This window comes from Gallinula chloropus (assembly GCF_964237585.1).
Source record: "Gallinula chloropus genome assembly, chromosome: Z".
Lineage (NCBI taxonomy): Eukaryota > Metazoa > Chordata > Aves > Gruiformes > Rallidae > Gallinula > Gallinula chloropus.
The window spans coordinates 76,059,421-76,083,453 of record NC_140089.1 but is presented as its reverse complement, the minus strand read 5'-3'; the positions used below and the strand labels follow the sequence as shown (position 1 = coordinate 76,083,453).

Genomic DNA, 24,033 nt, shown 5'->3' with positions numbered 1-24,033 from the left:
AGAGTAGCTACATGCAGTATTTTCAATGGTAAAGGATGAGAATCTGTACATGATACTGAAGAAAACACTTCATTTTGATCAGATGTGTATCATGAGATTTCTTTTGCTTTTTCTCTGCAAAGATCTTGATTGTATTATATTGCTTATATGAGAGTTTTTCTTTTATAAGGAGAGAAATCACAGAATCACAGAATCGTAGGGATTGGAAGGGACCTTGAAAGATCATTGGGTCCAACCCCCCTGCCAAAGCAGCTCCCTAGGACATATCACTCAGATAGGTATCCAGACAGGTCTTGAATATCTCCAGAGATGGAGACTCCACCACCTCCCTGGGCAGCCTGTCCCAGGGCTCTGTCACCCTCACTGTGAAAAAGTTCTTCCGCATGTCGGTGCGGAATTTCCCGTGCTCCAGTTTGCAGCCACTGCCCCTTGTCCTGTCCCCACAGACAACTGAAAAGGGGATGGCTGATTCCCCCTGCATCCCATGTCTAAGATATTTATAAACACTAACTAGGTCCCCCCTAAGTCTTCTTTTCTTGAGACTAAACAGTCCCAGTTCACTCAGCCTGTCCTCATACGGGAGATGTTCCAGGCCCCTAATCATTGTAGCCCTTCTCTGGACTCTCTCCAGGAGGTCTCTGTCTTTTTTATACCAGGGAGCCCAGAACTGGACACAGTATTCCAGGTGGGGCCTGACCAAGGCAGAGTAGAGGGGGAGGATAACCTCCTTCGACCTGCTGGACACACTCTTCCTAATGCATCCCAGGATCCCATTGGCGAGGTCTAATTTCATTTGATTTAACTGTCTATTTTCTTAGGTGAGACCCCATGGCACAGTATTTAAATTAATCAGAACAGGTGTCTGGGAAAAGGCATCAATCATAAATTTCATATTCCACAGTGTAATAGTAACAGAAAGTTACATGCTGTGTTTTGCACATCTTAATATTTTAATAAAATAGAGTTGGCTTAAATTTCTGTGCATATATTCCAAAGGAATGATAGCAAAATCCAAAGCAATTCTCTGACACTGATATATAAAAATGATGGCCTGTGGTGCCTGAGTGCTGTACTATAACAGTATTTAACTGTTTTGAAAGAGTGTTTGTTTTCCAAACATCATTATAAAGTACGGAAGTACTTTAATCCCATCATTTTCTTTTAGTTCTTTATCTAAAATAGAACCTTACTGGCATGAGTGCAGAGAACTTACTGTTTGAGCTAATCCAGAAAGAAACTGCTTTCCTTCCTACATGTATGTCTGATATAAGAGGTGCTATCAGTGTAGTTACTGGAACCAAAATCATGTGAGAAAGACAATAAGGTCATGATACATAAGGGAGGAACATTTATCAAATACTTAAAGAGGAAATACAAGGAAGGTGAGCTTGGTATCTGTGGAATAACAGCAAGGCTGGACATAATACTTAACAGCAAAATAAGAAGAGTCCAGTAGCAGGAAATGTCTTCTGTGGCAAAAAAAGGAGGGAGAGCTGCAGTCTGTGGGTTTTAATTTCTAATGTCAAAATGAGGATGGCAGTTAATTGGAGTAGAAATTCAAGAACACTGAGAGGTGCTAAGATTTGTATCCTCACCCCAAACAAGTGACGCTTTTCCCTATTAGACTGTTCAGTGTTCTTTTATATAATATCTTGATAATTGCAAAAAGTTGCTTTTTAAAACATAGGCTATATAGAGAGATTGCAAATATGAAATTGCATTAACTGCTGTTTCTTTTGCTTATTACAAACTATTAGCACACAGAAATATAAAAGACTATATTTATGGGTAGCTTATTTAAGCAAAAGAGTTAATTAACATAAACCTCAACTTTGAAATGAACTTCAGGGCAGTTTTTCTTCATGCACTCATTCATTGGCTACAAGAGATGTATGTGCAAACAAGCCATATTGATGTCACAACTATTTTAAAAGTAAACATTTAAGCAATTCATATGGATTAGTTCTACCATATTAACTGTCTGTGTTACAGTTATGGAAGTAGCAATTTGGAGTTTAGGTTTCTAAATGTCTTTGATGGCTTGTTAGTTCACAGGAAATGACACCAAATTATAAACTATACTATGTTTTGTAGTTTGGAAAGCAAAGATAAATAATTACTGAGTAGGTAATGGAGTTTATTAGTACTGCTTTCAGTTTTTATAGCAGGAATGGCCTCTCTGATCCTGGAAAGGTGACTCTAGGCAACAAAATCAAGCAAAAATCTGCATTGCATTAGAAAACTACTGGTAAGAAAAAAAATCTGAAGCAAAAGTTGGGCTGTCAAAGGTGTGGATTGCATTTAAGGATAAAACCCCAGAGGTTCTGCTGCAGATCGGAGAAGAGGAGGTTACTGTCTTGTGTACATGGAATAATATGGATGAAAATGAATTCAACTGTTAATGAAGCACAGCAAATCTTTAATTTACCTACACTGGCAGAAGACCTGTTAAATTCAGAGGATGAACTGAATTAAGACTGTTTGTGGAAGTAGTGCAGGGATATATTTCTACAAAGGAAACTGACCAGTTTGCATTTCTGTATATTCATATGCCTGACAATATGTTTTATTGAATATCTGTATGAAGTTTATTTTGTTCATTTCTAATTGTAGTGTGAACATCAATGCAAGTTTAAAAAGGGATGTGAAAAACATCTAGGTATATCTAATGGTGGTGTTATTAATGGATATACTGTAAGCCGTTTCTGAGAAAGGACTGTAGTATTGGGCCCTTATTTTATATTCAGGTTCACATTTGCTCTTCTTACTCTCCATTAATAGGCAGCATAGATCAGTCAGTGTTAAAGGAGTTGCCTCCTGAGCTCGTGGCAGAAATTGAATCTACCATGCCGCTTTGTGAACGTGTGAAAATGAACAAGCGCAAACGTAGCACAGTTAATGAGAAACCAAAATATGCTGAAATCAGTTCTGACGAAGACAATGACAGTGAAGAAGCTTTTGAATGTAAGTAGTACATCATTCTGTTCCTACTGCTAAAGAAAGCTAATATTTTGGTTTTACAAAAAGACACCTTTTTTAAAAAATTTGGCTACCTTAAATGTATGAAAACAAGTTTGCTGTCCAGACAACTACTTGACCAAGAAGTTTTGGGTTTTTTGAGAAGAAAAGTTATTTCAATTTGTCATTCAAAATGAGAAACAACTAGTTGTTACATTTCGCTTCGTAACTACCTTATGGCAAGCCACTGCTTAGAGTTGTTTGGTTTTTTTTCAGTTGTACTATGAAACATTTTTTGCCAGTGAGATTAAGGAAAAGATCCTCTAAATTGGCACAAAACACTTGCATACAAATGTATGCAAATAAGACTTTGAGTAATTAGATTTTAAATAATTCTTTGTTTTAGTGAGAAGAAAAGCCCCCTCAAGTTTTTCTGATGTGATAAAGTGAGTGACTCTTACTGCCCAGGTGTTTCCGGGAAATGAGGAAGTTTGTAGTTAGAATTCTGCTGTGCAGTCGGATAAAGTTCCAAAGGGCCCAAAAATGCCACTAAGTTAGGAAGTGACTTCCTAATGAAGAGTACTGTTAGTTATGGTAGTTCAGTTAGTCAACACTGAAAAGAAACTATTAAAACAGAGTGAACCAGTCTTAGCTGTGCTGCACGTGCAGGGGTACAGAAGCATCTGTTGCTGTTAACCTGAGAAGAGATCTTGCTTGTAATTTTTTTTCTCAAGTTGATACTCTTTCCATCTTTGCTTACATAAACATCCTACTGATTTTTTTTAAAACATAGAGTTTTGCTTTTAATCTTTCTTTGGGTCCAAAAGATAAAGATTTATTTGTTGATATTTAATTGTTTCAAGTTCTCATCCAACAGGTACACAGTGCTGATACACACATAAAAGCTATAGCAATACATCCGATCTTTATCAGAGAAGCAGAAAAGAATATCCTTTTGTTTGTTGCTTTTTCTTTTCATTATAACTGAATAATGTTGCTTTGAGTGAGTATAAGATCTTGATGTAGTTTGTAGTAAGTCTTGGTTATGGTAAAGAAGTAGTGATGATTTGCTTCATTCAGGATTTTACATTCTTGGTTTACTGTATCATGTCACCTGTTAATGATGACAATAATCTGGAGCAGTGAATTAAAAAAATAAGTAAAGCAAAATAATTTCAGTTGGTTGGGAATGGAGAGAATTGTCAAGAATTTCATATACTTTACCTATTAGACACAGTGTTGTGATTCTTAAATACGAAGTAAAGCAAATTAAGGGAAACTTTTCACGGTCATTATATGCTTTAAGTTATTCTAGGTTCATTATATCCACTTGAGATCTGGACATAATTCTAAGCAATACAGTGAGGGCATCTGGTTTTAAAATAAATATCATGTCTCAGAGGATACTGTGGAACTGAATAGAGTTAAAATGACACAGAGTGATCAAGATAGCGAAAGATTTGTGACAAGTACACTGAATAAGTTTGCATTGTTACAAATCTTTATTTCAGAATTCTTTTGGTTTTCTAGAACTGACTTTTTAAAAATACGAAATAGTGTTAGATTCAAAAGGAGAGAAATTTCTTTGAGTGTCTTATGAAAAGGGGCAATTCCATTAAGTGATAAGAAATTAAAAATTCATTACATCATTCTTATACAATAATTGCCAAATGTGTTATTGCATAAATGTTTCATAGAAGTCAGAAGAAAATTAGGGGGTTATATTCCAAATATATGTATAAAATCGATTAACAACCCTTGAAATTTATTAATACTTAAATGTTTAGTCAATTTTATCTACTTCAAAATATAGAGCACTGATTGTACACAGCTGTTCCCATATTTATTTTATTTGCCTTGCAGAGCCAGCACAACTGTACTACTGGCTGTTTTGCCATGCAGCATTGATAAACTGGTCAATTTAAAATTCTCTGGGAAATCAATATTCAAAATTACTTTTCTTATGGAGATGTAGCTGGGGTCAGAATTCCTCCTACAGAGCTTCAGTTGATACTGATGATTTAAAAACTGTGGTGACAGATTATATCTGCCTCTCCACAAAATACTGGCTCATGGGGGAGAAAGAATTGGTTAAGATGTGTAAAGTCTTTTCCTCCAACACACTTCCTTTCTTCTTTGAAACACTCTCTGCAGGTATTCAAGATGGCTGTCCATTTCTTCAATCACAGTTAACTCTCAAACATTGTAGAGTGTGTTAGTCACTCAGGCATCATGAAGATTAGTGACTCCATATAAGCAAAGCTGATCCAGAAGCAGCTCAGCTCAAAGCTTAAGAGTTATTACCTTAAAGACTTGAACCACCTCTGTGCAGAAGCTTTGTACTGCGTTTTCAGAACTAGGAGCTATCTAGGGTGCAGTGTAGAGCATTAGTATTGCCTAAGGCTTAATGGGGGTTTTATTTAATTAATTCTGAGCCAGGGCAGACTATTGATTGTATCCTGGTTTGTATACCAGGTGTGATTATATCTTGCTAACTTCCTGTACTTCTAGTAAACTGGGATTGTGGAAAGAACAACTCAGGTCAGTTCAGCTCCAGTTCTTTACAGTCATATCTCTAAACTTCAGGAGATTTTGGTGGAGACACACAGATGTAAGATATTTGAAAACAACAGAGAACTCCCTGTTTCACTCCCCCACTTTATTTCCACCAAATCTCTGCTTATGTATAAAATATTTTTCCCAGTTTAGTCATCATTCACTTCTGCTGGGCTTTTTGGTCCTGACTGAAAACGAGTTGTAATAACCTTCTGTGGTATTGACTTTATCTCTGGCCCAGAATTGTGACTCCAGCTTTCTCTTCCATACTGAAATTCTTACAGCATATACAATGACAAAATTTTAGTTTTGTGGGCAAAACAGAGTATCTTTAAGCAACTAACATTACAAATCTCATTAGAATTGCTGATTTAGATGGGCAGAGCAATCACTGAATTGGAATATGTACACCCAGTAATAGTCACAATTTACATTTTCAAATGCTCTTTTATGAAAGGATGAAACTTCCCCCCCACTATATTTAAAGGGTAAATGCCTTGAATTTGGATTTTTTTAATGTTTGCTGGTGCCTTTGCCAGTTTCAGGCATGATGTTCTTGTAATTCAAAATTGTAAGAATAATGCCATAACAGAATTTTATAGAATAGTTTTAGAGTATTCAATCATTTCACAAAAAAGCTCTACTATAGTGTTTAACATGCAAGTCATAGAATGATAGCGTCATTTAGGTGGGAAAAAACCTTTAAGATCAAGTCTAGCCACTAAACCATATTCCCAACTGCCACAACTATATGCCTTTTAAATGTTGAAAAGTGTTGAATTTTGAGCTATTGAAAGTATTATTTGTTCTTCTAATAAAAATGCTTTTAATTTCTAGCTTCTCGTAAAAGACACAAAAAGGACAGAGATGAAGCTTGGGAGTATGAAGAACATGACAGAAGAACTTCTGGTGACCATAAGAGAAGTGGTCATTACCATGAAGGAAGGAGGACTTCTAGTAGTGGCCGTTACCGTAATCGCAGTCCCAATGACTCTGATATGGATGATTATTCTCCTCCCCCTAGCCTCAGTGAGGGTAACTGATAATTTTTAAAAATCATTTTTATTCTATAATAAAATACACTATAATATAGTGTATTTTAATGGTTTTAAAATAAACATCTTTACATGTAGTATTGAATGCAAGTGTAAGAACTGTAAATAATTCTTTATTCTGTTTCTGAGAAAGTATTTGTTTCACTCTTTATTATCTTTAATTAGTGGCTAGAAAAATGAAGAAAAAAGAAAAACAAAAGAAGAGGAAAGCTTATGAACCTAAATTAACACCTGAAGGTAATTTTAGAAGATTTATTTTCTACAGTGTGGATTTTCTGTTTTGGATATAAAATTATTCTTTATAAATTTCTTTTTTCTCCAGAAATGATGGATTCTTCGACTTTCAAAAGGTTTACTGCTTCAGTAGAGAATATTTTGGAAAATTTGGAAGACATGGATTTTACAGCTTTTGGTAATGCCTCACAAATTTTCAAAATGCTTTCCCAGTTAGAAATGCAACACAAAAATCGTGTATCAGTATTTTCGGTCTCCTTTTTGTAATGTATCTGCCTGTGATGCATGCTAGGGCATACTTCATTTAAGTAGCTTTCATCTTGAGCAGTGGTCTTCACCTGTCCAATTTCACTGGCTGCTCTAGGAAGATCTTTTTCTGCCTTCCTGCAGCCTCAAAAAGGGGTATAAATCATCATGAGATAAATTGTAGTTCCCTGGAATGGAAAAGTTATCTCTTTGTTCTGTCATTAAGGTGTTACCTTCTTTCAAACTTACCTTTATAAACAACAATGTGAGATGGTTCTCTTGCAGTATTGTCTGAGGCACGTAATTTTGCATCTTTTCCTGCGTTTGAGTCAACAGAACTTACTTAATTCAAGCAGCAGAGTCCTTATGTAATTATGGCTGACACAGAGTCACTGTATGCTTCTTACCCATTCCAGTGGAAACCCAGCCAGTTTACCCTCTGGTTGAGTAGTATTAGTATTTCAGGTTGACCAGGGTGACATTCTATTGAAACACATAATAGTGTTTGTTACTTTTTCCTATCACCTTTGCCACAGGATTATTACAAGGAGAGGAGCATAATGAACACACCACTAAAGGTTTTAAAACCATAGTGTATACAACCTTGGACTTAGAAGTGAAGTCATTGGTTCTTTCTGTTTCTGGTAACGCTATGGTGTTTTTTTCTAAGGGTAAACCTGATGAAAATGTAGTGTATCCCAAGGTACTGGGTTTCGTACATGTTTTTCATCTGTTGCCCTTCCCCAGATTTGAACTTTAGAATTAGGACTACGATCATTTAATATTTGTTTTATTTATAGTGATAGCGGAACTGCAATAAATGGGTTTTGCTATCTTAAAAAAGTTTGGTTTGTCACCTTCAGAAATGGATGCCTCATGTTAAGCTGTTAAATATGACTGGTTCTGAAATACCATTTAGCAAGAAACTGTAGTTACAACAAAACTAAAAGTCCTTGGTCTTCATTAGATGGAATATTAGATGCTAACTATTTGAAAGTGTTACGTACTATTCATTCAGAAAAACAGATCTTTTTCTTCAGTTGTCATTTTCATATTGGCTGTAAAATACTGATTTCTATTAAGTCTAATTTGAAATATGATGGTTAATTTTTTTTTAAAGGTGATGATGATGAGATTCCACAGGAGTTGCTACTGGGAAAACATCAACTTAGTGAGTTGGGTAGTGAATCTGCAAAAATCAAGGCAATGGGCATTATGGATAAGGTACATGTTCACAATCTGTAACTTTTTAAACATAAAATTTTGATGAACATAAAACTTGTGTGCTCTGTAATAACATGCCATCCTCTTCAGGTGCACATGACAGATACTGTGAAAAGTTGTACTTCTGCTGACTTAGTTGCAAGTCATAAAAAGTTATCATATCTTAACCATTACTGTCTCTCAAGCTGAGACATCTTTGTCAAATGGTCCTTCTCTGTGTATATGCCAACAATACCCATGCTTGAGCAGCAAAATCCAAAATAATTACTTCCACAAAAGCACATCAACATACAGGCTTTCCTGTTTTGATACAGTTGGTGTTGAGCAGCCACCATAAATCACAGCCTTCTGGCCAAGAAAAAAAATAATCCAGCCGTTCTGGTATCTGGCATCAGTGTGGTGTAAATGTATCGTGTCCAGTCAGAATAACACTGAATTGCCTGCTTCCTCCATCTCTCCAAAAAGGCCTTTCAAACTTAGATTTAACAGCCCAGATGATATAAGATTAATCTGTAAACTGCATATTGCAGTTTCTTCAACATAGTCTTAAGTTTAAGGGTACTTTGTCGGTGCAAAGTGTATCACACTTTTGGAAACAACGCTCTTCCTGGAACTTCTGGCTTATGTTAAAATCTAACCCTGCTCATGACCACTTACTGTGTTAATAAAGTGACAGTGAACCCTCTTATTATGACAGTCACTCTGAAGGGTTTTCCTTAATCTAAAATTTAGATTTTTTTTTTCCTGCACTTTAATTTCCCTGCCTTTCTTTGTAGCTTGTCAACTTGTTTCTCTTTCCAGATAATTCTGATCCTTAACTTCTGTTCCTGATTTTTCTAACATACATAAAATCAGAATTTTGTTGTTTCTAAAGGTGAATGGCCATAGTATCTGGATGAAAGAAACTGGTTCTTCTCGAGTTAAACTAAATAATATGTAGAATATGTTAAAGTTTCTTTTTGCAACTTGCTAGTTCTTACTGCTAATAGTAAGAACACATTTCCTTCTTATTAGCTCTCAAGTATCAGGGAGTTTTATTTTTCTTTGTTCATGGAATTTGGAGTTTCTTCTAATACACTTCTATAGTTAAAATTTGTGATTGATACTTGGATTTGATTTCTGTAATAACTATAAAAGTAAGTAACTATAGCACATTAACATCCGGTATGCAGTTTTGAATGTATTTTTTTGGATTTTGCTGGTTGAAAATGCAATCTGAGAGTCTAGTTCACCTAGTGAAGTTATATTATCAGCATTCTCAATTATGCAGTGTCAGATACCGTAGAAGTCCAGATCCAATCCTTATCTCAAATTGCTTACAATCTTATGTGTTTCAGATTCTGTAGCAAATTCTGTCTTTCATCCATAGATATTCTTTTCACCAATTTGGAATCCTTTGTGTTCCTGCATTTGTTTGATATATTTCTTTTCGTGTTTTAGCTCTCAACAGATAAAACAGTAAAAGTTCTGAATATTTTGGAGAAGAATATTCAAGATGGATCAAAGCTGTCTACATTACTTAACCATGTGAGTTTCCAATTACATAATTTCACAACAGTGTGTAGAATATTTTCTTCACTTAAGTCGTATTTAGTGATGGTTTCAAGTATTGTGTGTGAAAGGAATTTCTGTATATGAATGACATTGATGAATTTTATTATTTGAAGAAAAATTAAGTTGATTGTTTTTACAGTACATTTTTCTATATTACTGATAATTATTAGGTATAATGTGAGGACTTGAGTGTTCTTTTGCTTCCATTTTAAGTATTAGTTTCATCGTGAAATATTAATAATAACTGGTGTAATTTGCACTCTTAGACATTTCTTTGCTACTTTGCTATGTTTCCGTAAAACATCCCTTATGCAGTGAAAGAAGTACTGCAGCTTCCATATAGAGTATCCTTCTGAGCATTAAGACAGGAGGAAGTGCTTTGTTTAGGTCTGTTCTTACACTGCAAAGTTAAAGTTGTCAACATAAAATCACCAGGAACTTTAATATTTTTTTCCCCCAATATACCTGAAAATGCGTGAGGATTTGGAGATTTTATAAAAGTTTGGAGTTTTCACTTATTTATTTATTTGTTTCTCCACTCTCTGGTCAATATTCTAGAGAGACAGAGTTCTTGAGTGCTAACAGAAAAAAAACCGCCTTGATCTGCAAAACAGAGCGTAATTATTTACATTTGAACTTGCAAATGGCAACCAGAGACACGTTATTTGTACCTAAGTACTTTAATCAATTATAGAGTTTTCAAAGTTTCAGTGTATAACAGTTCTGAGCAAAAATGTCAGAAAATATTTAAAACTACTTGGAGGTTTTTTAAATCTCATTTGTGTAAGAAAAAAATTACTTAAAGTTATTCTGTGCATGAAATTTACAGGGATCTCGTGATTTGGAGATTTATATTCATTTTACAACATACATACTGTTTTAGAACTTTTATATTTATAAGGAAAGTCAACTGTGTTAAACTGGTGTCATACAGGCAGGGAAGATTTTCTCTGTAGGCTATATCTGTACCAGAAAAGCTATGAAAACTTTACATTTTTTTTCCATGAATAATGTAATTACAGTGTTTAAGTAAATCCATTCATTATAGATGGGTTGGTCTGTGAAGCAGAGAAAGTTGTACAAGTACTTAAAAGTTTCATGTGTCTTTTTGTGTAAGAATTCCCTCTAGTGGCAAAACCAGGCAGATCAACTGGTGTGCACAGGCCATTGAAGAAAACACTACATGAAAGAGTTTAGGTTTTGCTTGAGGTAAATCAGTCTTAAGTAGACGACTACGGGTCAGTCTGTCCTCATAGTGTTTCCCAATGTTACACGGGAAGCTTCTTTGTGTTCTAGCAGAAGAATACAGTGAGAATTTTACTTTGTAAGGATGAAAGTATGACTTGTTCACGCTATTCCATTTTTCTTTCCTGTTACAGAACAATGACACTGAAGATGAGGAAAGATTATGGAGAGATCTTATTATGGAAAGAGTGACAAAATCTGCTGATGCTTGTCTTACTGCTATCAATATTATGACTTCACCAAACATGCCTAAAGCTGTATATATTGAGGACGTAATAGAAAGAGTTATACAATACACAAAATTTCACTTGCAGAACACTCTCTATCCTCAGTATGATCCTGTCTATAGAGTGGATCCTCACGGTGGTTAGTATGCTAAAAATTTTAAATTTTTAAAGAAAAATTCTTCCACATTAAAAATGTCATTTAATGTATAATGACGCATGGGATAGCACTTTTTGGAGTAAGATTTTTTATGTGCAACTCTTAGACTAATAGGTCTTCCATATCATGTACAGCATCCTGAATTAACACTTTTTATTAGTTTGAGGGTGGTGAAAAGTAAAAAAAAAAAAAGAATGAAATGTATACTCTGAATAATTTAGTCATACAGTATCCTTGTTTACTGCAATTACGTCAATGTAAAGTATTGAGGTAAGGCATTTTAAGTCTGTAGTTTTATGTAGAAATAAGTAATTTTATAGTTAGATTTTTAACTTAATATTTAGCACTTAGAGTTTTGTTGTCAAAGACATAGCTATAGATGTAGCTGTCCAGCTTCAAGAAATGTTTTTAAAACCTTAGCTCCAGTATTTAGAACAACTAAGAAACATTCATGTGAAATTTTTGCTTTACAGTTTCTTTGCTGTAAGTCATTGCTTTTACAAAGCAATAGTAGATTTACGGTTATTTGGGGACACGTGCTGAGGAAGATCATTTTTCAAATATTTGGTATGAAATATCGAAAAATCAATGAGAATAATTTCTATTTTCCAGGTGGTGTTTTAAGTTCAAAAGCAAAACGTGCCAAGTGTTCCACCCACAAACAAAGAGTGATAGTGATGTTGTATAACAAAGTTTGTGACATTGTCAGCAGCCTGTCAGAGTTATTGGAGATACAACTTCTTACTGATACAACTATTCTTCAGGTAAGCTTTATCAGAATTTCTGTCTGAGAATGTTTGGTTTTCTTTTCACAGAGAGAATGTAAAGTACGAATGTCTCAGTGAAATCAGTACAGACTGTATTAGGTAATCTGCAGGAGATGAGCATTTAATTTTGAGTTCTTCAGTGGCTTTTCTTTTTTAAGAAAAGTTTGACCTGTTGTGTTCTAATACAGAGCCATAGAATCACTTAGATTGGAAAAGACCCTTAAGTCTACCTCTGAACCACATCCCATAGTGCTTACTTGTCTTTCAAATACCTCTAGAGATCGTGACTCCACCACTTCCCTGGGCAGCCTGCTTCAATCCTCAATAACCCTTTTGGTGAAGAAGTTGTTCCTAATATCCAGTCTAAACCTCACATGGTGCATTTTGAGGATTTGTCCTCTTGTCCTATCGCTTGTTTCTTAGAAGAGACCACCACCCTCCTGGCTACAACCTTCTTTTGGGTACTTGTAGAGAATGAGATGATCTTCCCTCAGCCTCCGTTTGTCTAGGCTAAGCAACCCCAGTTCCCTCAGCTGCTCCTCATCAGACTTGTGCAATAATATGCTTCGATATTTTATTTGCTGTCACTTAGAAATATGCTTTATTTCGGGTAGACAATGGCAGGACAAGGGGGAATGGATTAACTCTATAGGAGGGAAGGTTTAGATTTGATATTATGGGAAGCTTTTTACAGAGAGAGTGGTGAGGTGCTGGAATGGACTACCCAAAGAGGTGGGGGATGCCCAATCCCTGGGAGTGTTCAAGGCCAGGTTGGATGGGGCCCTAGGCAACCTTGTGTAGATCCAGGCCTGGAGGTTGTTGGCCCTGCCTGTGGCAGGGGGGTTGGAGCTCTGTGAACCTTGGGGTCCCTTCCAACCCATACCAGTGTACGATTTGCAAATAATCATAGAACCATATGAATAATATTAAGTAATACACCTTGTTATTACATATTAATATTACATATTATTGACATATTAATATTTCATATTAATAATATACATACTATTCCATCATAGTTATTAAATCCCTTACCTGTTGAATGAATAACCTACTTGTGAAATTACATAAATACCAATTTATTAGTCGAACATACTTACAGTACTTTCATTCCCTTGATAGGTATCGTCTATGGGGATAACACCTTTCTTTGTAGAAAATGTCAGTGAACTACAGTTATGTGCCATCAAATTAGTGACTGCAGTAAGTACTTCTCAATTTGTGGTTTCGTGTTCCTGTACTTCTGAGAGTTATTGGGGCATTTACATAGATGATATTTTCTTTCTAGTAGAGGTGGGGTTTAGAGCTGATTTTATTCTTGCATGTGTTTACAATTTGGTAGTGTGATCTAGGAAGAGTATTAAATCCACCTGAGCTGTATGTATTTGCAGAGTACTCCATGGGATGAAACGTTATACTTAAGCAAGGGACTTTTTAATTTTGATGATGTCGTTTGAAGTGTAAACACAACCCCCCTCCTTTTACATGTACTTTCTCACCAGTGTGGTTTCACTTATTTCCTATTTTAGGATTTGATTTTATGCAAATTAGTCTTTGTAATAGAATACAATCTTTTCCTCAGAAGAAGTGGCTATGTGAAAAATTACAGGAGCAGGTAAAATATTATTTCAGGAAGAATGCAGCACAGCACAGATGTGCTTGATCAAGTGGGAGTTTTCCACTTCGTAAGGATTAAATACTCCAGTATTCTGCTGAAACCAAAGGAGAGGCAAAATCTACAGTCCTGACCCTGTAAATTGAAAGAACATATATTGTCAGGCAAACATTAAAGCTTAAGACATGAAGTAAAACTGATTTCTCAAATATGCTCTAAAACCATACATATATTTGCATAATTTTTTGCTACCTTAGAGTTTTGCCCTGTACTGGAGTCTGAACATACAGCATCACACTATTTGACTTTCCTGTATAGTGTGTTCTACCACTGACAGGAATTTTTTTAAATTTCAAATAACATAAATGTGTAGTAGCTTTTAAAAATCTCATATGTTTTTGAAAACTTAATACAAAATATGACTTAGCTATTATCTAATTATAATTAAATCTTTGAAAAAATAATTAATGCATGAGAAAGTATACGTTAATTGTAATTTAGGTGTCATGTAAAGTGTTTCTATGTGTAATTTTTAGCAAGTGGTATTTTATGTACTAAATCATTTTCTAACAATCCTGTAACTGTTAAATAGGTGTTCTCCAGGTATGAAAAACACAGACAGTTAATACTGGAAGAAATTTTCACTTCCCTTGCGAGACTGCCAACCAGCAAGAGGAGCTTGAGAAATTTCAGGTAATTTCTGACATGCATTAATAACTTGTAGACAGTAGCATAACTCTTTTGTTAGATGTAGGACTTTAAGGTTCAGTATTTACTACTACTTTAAAAATCCGCACCTCCACAAGCTGCTGTTTATTAGAGGTTGGTATTTCAAAACATTGAGAGCAGAGCTGCCTGACGAACGTCTTGTAATATTCACTGCTTCTCATGCATACGTATTTGTGCCTGCTTACAAAAATAATTAAAATATCTTAGTATTTGTCTCATTAAGGAAGTAAATGAGTGTAATGCTAGTGTGCATTCAGAGTTATTTTGTTGGAAATTTCTTCGTTTCCATTTGTATGGAGTTACATAATTTATTTATTGCTGGAGCTGGAAAGTTCTGGCTGAATTTCTTTGCAGACACATTCAGAGCACTCTTCCCACAAGGAAATCAATTTAATAACCTTTTGAATGAGTTTCATTTAGGAGTTGTCCTGTTAACATTAAGTATCTTTTAAGCACTTTGGTTGGATTTCGGTGCATCTTCGGAATGATACTATATAGGCTCAGGTTAAACCTGAGAAAGAATCTGACCTGAACTGGATTTCGGTTAAAATTGAAGTTGGGATACTTTATTCTAAAACATTTGTTCCTGATGTTGACTTTGTTTTCTTGCATAGAGAGACAGACAAATTGTCAATTGAATACTTTGCCCCAGCGTGGATAAACAGGAAATATTCAGGAAAAGAAACACACTGAAACATTTAAGTTGAATTCAGCAATCCTAATGTTAACATAAGTGTGTTCTCCTAGTATTTGCTATTGATTTGGTTGTGACTTTATAATTTTATCTGTAGAGTCCTAACTCTGATCTGTTAACGGACATTTTTTAACTGTGGCTGCAGTCATGAAGGGTACAGCATACATAATATTGGATGTGAAAAGTTTTTCTTTCTAAAACTAGTCAGATAACTTTATAAACATAATAATTACAAACTGGTTTGTGACCAGTATTTTTATAATATGTGGAGAATGATGTCATGGTTCTTTGCATTTTCATATTGTTAAGGGTAGCAATAGCTGGTATTTCTGAATGCATAGATGGTGAACACCATATTATATGGTTATATCATGGAAGAAACATGGAGTGTATTCACACTGGTCTTACCAACCTAAAGACAGACTTAAGATATACTTAAAGACACTTGGATGCTGAAGTTCATAATGTGTTACGCTACCTCTCATTACCATAAGTGTAACTCTCGTAGAAGTCAGCCCAGGTCATGGTCACTCTTTTCCATTGTTTAAGTTGTGCACATTTCACATACATTAAATAATATAGAAATGTTTAGGGCAACAGTTTGGTGTATTTTGTGTTGTGTTGGAAATTAATATTGCATTATATATAAATAAAAAGCCTATTACTAAGTTCCTTAACATGTAGATGTTTAATTTATTAAAAATTCATGTAGCTCTTTCAGCTGCTGAACTTCATGCATACTCTTGTAGCACATCTGTGGGCTGTTTCAGCTCTTTGCTTGAGATAAATTTTGGACTAGATGATCTTTCAAGATCCCTTCCAATTCCTAACGTTGTGGGATAATACTGGCTTTGTTAGACCAAATGTTACACTGGATAAGAGAGAAGCAGATCACTAGAAAAAATATCTGCCACACAGATTTCTAGGTCTGGTAATAACATCAGATCGATACTAATTAGGATAATAATTTTTGGCTTGCATTGTCTTTTTTGTTTAATTTTAAGCTGTCTTTTCTTATTAACAGGTTAAACAGCAGTGACACTGATGGAGAGCCTATGTATATTCAGATGGTTACAGCACTAGTTCTGCAGCTTATTCAGTGTGTGGTGCACTTACCATCAGCAGAAAAAGATTCTAATTCAGAGGAGGAATCAAACAAGAAAGTAAGATTTTCTCTTTTCTTCAATAAAGCTGTAGGGGTTTTTTATGCAGGAATAACTTTATATGTTTGTAGGTATAGTATTTATTATGGTGCTGTCATAATCAAATACAATTTTAATGTCTGCTGTAATTATTTGATGCATGGGCAATGCTGATCTGGAAATCATATTTCCGGTAAGCTAAAATAAGACAAATATATCTTGTTATTTATAGGTGGATCAAGACGTGCTTATTACTAACTCCTATGAAACAGCCATGAGAACAGCACAAAACTTCCTTTCTATTTTCCTTAAGAAGTAAGTACTTTTGTAATCTTTATCATGTTGACAGAAACAACTCCATATACTGTGTCAAACCTTAAGACAAACCTAACCGCTTCACAATGCTAAATATCTACTCATAAAATTATTTATAATTGTATTTTTTATAGATGCCTAAGAGTCTGGACAAAAAATATATTGAACAAGAATTCTACAGAGTTCTTTATACATTTAAGAATCTGTTTTATATTTCACATTGGATCCTTTTATTAGGGGTCAGTTACTTATCTGAAGCATGGAATAGAAGGCTGAGTAAACATTTAAGCAGAGAAACCATACTCAGTCATCAGAAAGACAAAGATATAAAAAAGCCTAAAGATTAATTCCTATTATCTAAAGTTAGGAATATCAGTAGCTCAACAGGGGAAAAATAAGTTGTATACCTGAATAATCAAAGGATTTTTAAGACTTAAGTTCCGAGCTTTTTATCATGTTAATTTCTGCTCTTAAGCTGAAAGTCTGTCTAATAACCATCTAACAGTCTCTGCATACTTCCAGTATCATTAAAGATAGGGATGCCACATATAAGGAAAACACTTACCAAGTAAATATGTTGTCTTTTTAATTTTTTATATTCCACTCCCAACCTTTGTGGAGCATTATGCATGATGTCTCCTCACTGTCACATATATCAGACCAAGCTTGAGGAATATAGACACATCTCCTAAATACCCCACTCCAGCTTGAGCTTTACAAATATACCTACTTTTGCATCCAAGTTAATGCAGACTTGGAGTGATAACTCTTTAAGCTATTTATCTGTAAATTAATAAAACATTTTCTGATCGTATTTCAGATGTTTTTATTTTCATAATGCTGTTTTTCTCATTAAACAGATTATTTATGTTTTACATTAGAGGAAAAGCTTAAATGGCTCTTAAATTTGCTTACAAAGTGAACTTTTGTTTCAAACAGGTGTGGCAGTAAACAAGGGGAAGAAGATTACAGGCCACTGTTTGAGAACTTCATTCAAGATCTTCTTTCCACAGTCAATAAACCAGAATGGCCCGCAGCAGAGTTGCTACTTAGCTTATTAGGAAGGCTATTGGTAAGGGATTCTTACATTTAAGTATTAATTTGTTTCTTATTATAATGAAGACATGTCTATTTCAGCTGAAACTACTACAGGAATGCTGTTTATTGATGTACATGCAGCATTTAAGGATTTTTTTACTTGTATCACTGCTGTATAGTACATAGATGATAAAATTTGTTAAAGATCATCTGTAAACAGTTTCTTATGTCGGTCTGCTTCCACTATGCCATGAAATTTTCAACATGATAAAATACCACCCTATTGTATCTAATTGAAATCAGACTAATAGCTATAATTATTCATGTTAAATATCTTTCTCTAGCACAGAACCTGAAAAACAAATAAGTGGAGTTTTGTTTTGCCAATTATAGCAATTACTTATGATATTTTACAGAATGTCAACATTTTTGTTGATTTAATTTTTGAGAGTTTAAGTACTACAATGTAATTAACACAGTATGTTGGACTTTCTTCTGGTAAGATATTTTATGGTCCTGTTACTGCTAAAATGGAGCTTTACACTTGTGTGAATAATGAGGAAATTATTTATGGTACTTAAGATCTGTGCTATTGCAAAGGATTTTTGCTGCTCTAGTTGTCCAGTTTAAAGTATATATTTTCATAAAATAAAAAACTAATTAGTGTATTAATGAGGGAGAGGAGAGAGACCTAATAAAGGAAAAATAATTAATGTAAAGTAAGTAGTATATCTGTGATGTAATAGTAAATGAAATAAGTTTATACAGCATGGAAGTTATGTGGAAGTTTTAATGAGTGATGTCTTGTGGGAAGAGTCTCAGTTATAGAAACAAATAGTTGTTTTTAATAGTTTATTCGTTTTTTCTTAGGTTCACCAGTTCAGTAACAAATCTACAGAAATGGCATTAAGAGTTGCATCGCTTGACTATCTTGGAACTGTAGCTGCAAGACTGAGGAAAGATGCAGTCACTAGCAAAATGGATCAAGGATCTATAGCCAGAATCCTCAAACAGGTGTGTGAGAGTTCCTGCGCCAGCTGGATTGAGATGTATCCATTCAAATACTTGAAATTTTTAAAGGTGTTTGACAAACTGGCATTGTGAATAATGAGTTTTCATTCAGGTATCTGATTGAAATACACTCTAATTTATAAGTATCACATTTGTTAGCACCTCCTCTGTGGAGATCATACGAAGTGGTTATTTACAGTGGTTAAGGCAGTTTTGTGAAAATACAGAGGAAATAGTGGAGCAACAGATGGATTGTTGTATGTATGTGCATTTGCTATTGCAAAGTGGTAACAGCATCTGGCACTCATACAAGCATTAGAGAGTTAAACTGTTAGGACTTCTATGTATCTTTCATTAGAGAGTGAATATATTTGCATTTCTTCTAATGCTGCTCCAAAACTGCAAGGGCAGCAACAGTTAGCAAAGCAGTGTATGCACTTGGGCTCTATATAGTACATACTATGATGAGAAAATCTCAAACCTTAGGTGTTCTTTTAAAAATGTGGTCTCGCACATCTTACCAACACTATACATTTCTTTCTGAACTAACTTAGCCTGATCCAAAGTTGAATAGTCATATCAAGTTAATCTTATTTGGGTTGGAAGGAACCTCAAAGATCATCTAGTTCCAGGCCACCTGCCATGGGCATGGACACCTTCCGCTAACTAGTCCAGGATGCCCAAAGCCCCATCCAAGCTGGCTTTGATCACTGCCAGGGATGGGGCTTCCACAGCCTCTCTGGGCAACCTGTGCCAGAGCCTCATCACCCTCATAGTAAAGCATTTCTTCCTAACATCTAATCTAAACCTACCCTGTCTCTCTGAAGCCTTCCCACTTGTCCTATCACTACACTCCCTGATGAACAATCCCTCTTCCACTTCCTTATAGGATCCCTTTAAGTATTGGTAGGCTATAATTAAGTGTCTCTGAAGCCACCTCTTCTCCAGGCTGAAAAAGCCCAGCTGTCTTAGCCTGTCCTCATAGGAGAGGTACTCCAGCCCCTGGTCATCTTTGTGGCCCTCCTCTGGACTTGATCCAAAAGCTCTATGTCCTTCCTGTACTGGGGGCCCCAGAGCTGGATGCTGCACTCCAGGGAGGGTCTCCGTCAAGAATAGTTGGCCATGCTGTTGCAGCTCAGGACATGGCTGGCCTTCTGAGCTGCTAGCACACACTGCCAGCTCATGTTGAGCTTGTTGCCAGTCAGCACCCCCCAAGTCCTTCTCCTCTACATCCATTCTCTACCCAGCCTGTATTTGTGCTTGGGATTGTATTGACCCATGTGCAGGATCTTGCACTTGGTCTTGTTGAACTTCAGCAGTTTGCATGGGACCACCTCTCCAGCCTGTCAAGGTCCCTCTGGATGACATCCTTTCCCTCTAGCATGTTGACCTCACCACACAGTTTGGTGTCATCAGCAGACTTGCTGAGGGTGCACTTGATCCTATTGCCCATATTGTCAGCAATAATGTCGACTGGTGCTGGTCCCAGTACCGTTCCCTGAGGAACAGCACTTGTCACGGATCTCCGCATGGACATTGAGCTGTTGACTACAACTCTTTGAGTATGACCATCCAGCCCGTTCCTATCCACCAAGTAGTCCATCTGTCAAATCCATGTCTCTCCAATTTAGAGACAAGTATGTCATGAGCATCAAAATGCCTTGCACAATTTGAGGAAGGTTATATCTGTCACCATTCCCTTGTCCACAACTGTTATCCCATCACAGAATGCCACCAGATTTGTCAGGCATGATTTTTGCCCTTAGTCAAGCCATGTTGACTGTCATCAATCACCTCCTTATTCTCCATGTCCCTCAGCATAGTCTCCAGGAGGATCTGCTCCAGGAGGATCTGTTCCGGGATCTTGCCAGGCACAGAGGTATCACTGATTGGCCTTCCTTTTTTCCCTTTTTAAAAATAGGGGTTATTTTTCCCCTTTTCCAATCAGTGGAAACTTCACCAAGCTACCAGGACCTCTCAGATATGATGGGGCATGGCTTGACCACTCTATCTGCTAGTTTCTTCAGGACACATGGATGCATCTCATCAGGACCCATGGACTTGTGCACCTTCAGGTTCCTTAGGTGTTCTTGAACCTGATCTTCTCATCCAGTGGGCAGTTTCTCACACCCCCAGTCCCTGCCTTTTGCCCTTTGCGACTTGGGTAGTGTGGCTAGAGCTCTTGGCAGTGAATACTGAGGCAAAATAGTCATCAAGTTCCTCAGTCTTCTCTGTAACTGAGGTAACCAGGACTCCTGTTTCATTCCAGCGAGGGCCCACATTTTCCCTGATCCTTTATCATTGATGTACTTGTAGAAACTGTTCTTGTTGCTCTTGATGTCCCTGGCCAGGTTGAGTACTATCAGGGCTTTAGCTTTTCTAACCTGATCCCTGCCTGCTTGTACAGTTTCTCTGTACTAGGGTACCTAGTCTCAGGGTACCTGCTCTTGCTTCCACCCTCTGCAGGCTTTCTTTTTGTGTTTGAGTTTACCCAGGACCTCCGTACATGCCTCCGGGACATTTTGCCTGACTTCCTCTTTGTTGGGATGAGTATCTCCTGGGCTTGGAAGGAAGTGATCCTTGAATACTAGCCAGCTGTCTTGGGCCTCTCTTCCCTCCAGGGCTTTGTCCCATGGTACTCTACCAAGCAGATCCATGAAGAGGCCAAAGTCTGATCTCCTGAATTCTAGGGTAGTGAGCTCGCTGTGCACCCTCCTCCCTGCCCTGAGGATATGAAACTCCACCATTCCTTGATCACTGTATCCAAGGCTGCTCTTGAGCTTCACATTCCCCACTAGCCCCTCCTTGTTGGTGAGAACAAGGTCCAGTAGGGCAGCGCTCCTCATTGGCTCCTCTATCACCTGGAGAAGGAACGTATCATCAACACATTCCAGAAACCTCCTGGATTGGTTGTTGTTCCTCCAACAGGTATTGGGGTGATTGAAGTAACTTTCAGTTACCTGAAAAAATGTATTACATGTACTTCAGAATGACTTGTTTCAGATGCATGTTGAAGGAAAGCCTTCTCACGTTACAGGCATTCAAATGAAGTCAAAATTCATCTACTTCCATAACTTTTGTGGTTAGAATATTCTACAACATATAATGTCAAATTTTTGCATCCTGATATAATTTATGTTTTATGGGATTATAATTCTCTATTAGTAATGATTCTGGCAGTTGTACATTAGACTTCGTAAAGTAGTAGTTTAGAAGAATCTCTTTCCTTATCTCCAGAAGTTCTTATATTATTGGAAGACATTCTATAAAGCTACATACTTGAGCGGTGACTTGAATTTTTATAGGATAAGGCAGTTAGTACGCATTGACATTGCAGAAAATACAATTGCCGTGGGCAATTGAGTGCCAAAATAATTTTTTTCAATTAATCAGGAAGCTTAACCAGTGATATTAAGTACATCCTTGTACCACCAGTACCACCCTTGCATTGCAGAAGGTGTGTCTTTTTCTGTACTGTCAGTCATGATAGACTGCGTGTTTATAAATGATTTGTAACATAGGAACACAGAAATACTTGGAAATGTGTATGTGACAGCTAAGCTTCAGTTTCCTGTTGGAATGGCAAGAAAAAAAGTTCCATTGGTAGAAATACTCAGATATTGTCATCAGAAACTTAAAGTTATTGTTTCCATTTATAAATTAATTTACACATCTACAGATTTTTCTTTCCTGCTGAATTGAATACTTGAGCTCTGTTCAGTTTTTCTCTATGTTCTGATATCATTACTGGAATATTCCCCATGGATTGCTGAATGCTTATAAATCTGCTGTGGTTTGGACTCATGACCTATAGAATTAGGGGTTCTGTTTTGGCATTTTTAAGCAGATTAGATCTTTTTCATAGAAATCTATCATACATTATCAAGTTGATTTGAACATTTATACATGTTTTTCACTAGTTTACCTCATGATACACTGATTTTCTGGACTTTACCTTTCTCCACTTGCTGGTGTTTGCAAGGTACATTATGTACTGTATTTAGTGACAAGATTCATTTTGGAAAAAAGAATAATGCAGTGTCTCCAAGTCCCCCTCTGTGGGGCTACTCTGAATACCCTCATCCCACTGCCTGTTTCGGATACTGTTTCAGTTGCCCTCACCCATATGCAGGACCTTGCTCTTGCTCTCATGCAGTTCACACAGGCCTGCTTCTTAAGCCTGTCAAGGTCCCTCTGGATGGCATCCTGTGCCTCAAGTATGTCCACTGCACCACTCAGATTGGAGTCTTTTCCAGACTTTATGAGGGTGCACTCAATCCCACTGTCTCTGTCATTGATGAAAGTGTGAGACATTACTGATCCCAATATGGGCAGCGGAGGGACACCACTCATGACTCATCTCTATCTGGACATTCACCACTACCATGTGGGATCATCCAGCCAATTCCTTATCCACTGAAGACTCTATCAAATGTATGTCTCTTCAATTCAGTGAGAAGGGTGTTGTGGAGGACTGAGTTAAAGGCTTTACAAAAGTCCAGATATGAGATCTCCTTCCTTATCCACTGATGTAGTTACTCCATCATAGAAGTCCAATAGATTGGTTGGGCAGGACTTGCTTTTGCTGAAGCCATGCTGGCTGTTTTAAATCACCTCCCTGTCCTCCATGTGTCTTACATATACAGGGAATACAAATATTTCCTGTTAAATAGCTACTTGAAAAAAATACATTTTGTTCTTAAAATTAAAATAGCTTACATATTACAAATCTGTTGTAGATTTTTATAAAATGTGTTTGCTCTCAAGCTTTTTGACTGTGAGAAATGTTGAATCTCAGAGAGCATGGTTCTTCAGTGCTGGAGATCAGAGGTGTTTGGTAACAAACTAAGTTCTTTCCTACATTGAGCACACTTGTTGCACTTCGTATGGTTGCTTTACCCCTGAAAATATTCATACCAAATATTTTGCCTTTTATCCCTTGTTCACCTGAGAAGTCACTGTTTAGCTATTCAATATAGATTATAGATATCTTATAGTGACTTTTATAGGTTAAAACTTGTCAGTCTGCTACATGTGATTTCAGCCTTTATTTTTTCCTCCATGTCAGAAAAACACTCCATTTTAAAAAACAGTCTAATTCTGCTCTTAGTGGTTTTTAGACTTTAGAGCTACTGTTTGTTTCAATCACTGTGCAGTTTATAAGTATTTGGTTAAAAAATAGTTCATGTTCTGCAGTTACCAAAACAACTGACTTCCATATATCTTATATGTAAACATGTATATCTTCAGATGATAATTACCACTT

The 24,033-nt window shown here is 36.3% G+C and overlaps 1 protein-coding gene across 2 annotated transcripts in view; it reads left to right on the top strand.

The window, feature by feature from the left end:
- Positions 1-24,033, top strand: part of NIPBL (NIPBL cohesin loading factor) — a 91,820-nt gene that overhangs the window by 46,603 nt on the left and 21,184 nt on the right. For both annotated transcript variants that reach the window (XM_084277870.1, XM_084277871.1), the window contains exons 11-24: positions 2,782-2,964; positions 6,352-6,549; positions 6,735-6,806; positions 6,892-6,981; positions 8,170-8,273; positions 9,714-9,800; positions 11,207-11,438; positions 12,069-12,220; positions 13,346-13,426; positions 14,431-14,531; positions 16,286-16,424; positions 16,636-16,718; positions 17,658-17,790; positions 18,627-18,770. In XM_084277870.1, coding sequence (XP_084133996.1) covers positions 2,782-2,964; positions 6,352-6,549; positions 6,735-6,806; positions 6,892-6,981; positions 8,170-8,273; positions 9,714-9,800; positions 11,207-11,438; positions 12,069-12,220; positions 13,346-13,426; positions 14,431-14,531; positions 16,286-16,424; positions 16,636-16,718; positions 17,658-17,790; positions 18,627-18,770 — 1,799 coding nt within the window. The remainder of the gene's footprint in view (positions 1-2,781; positions 2,965-6,351; positions 6,550-6,734; positions 6,807-6,891; positions 6,982-8,169; positions 8,274-9,713; positions 9,801-11,206; positions 11,439-12,068; positions 12,221-13,345; positions 13,427-14,430; positions 14,532-16,285; positions 16,425-16,635; positions 16,719-17,657; positions 17,791-18,626; positions 18,771-24,033) is intronic.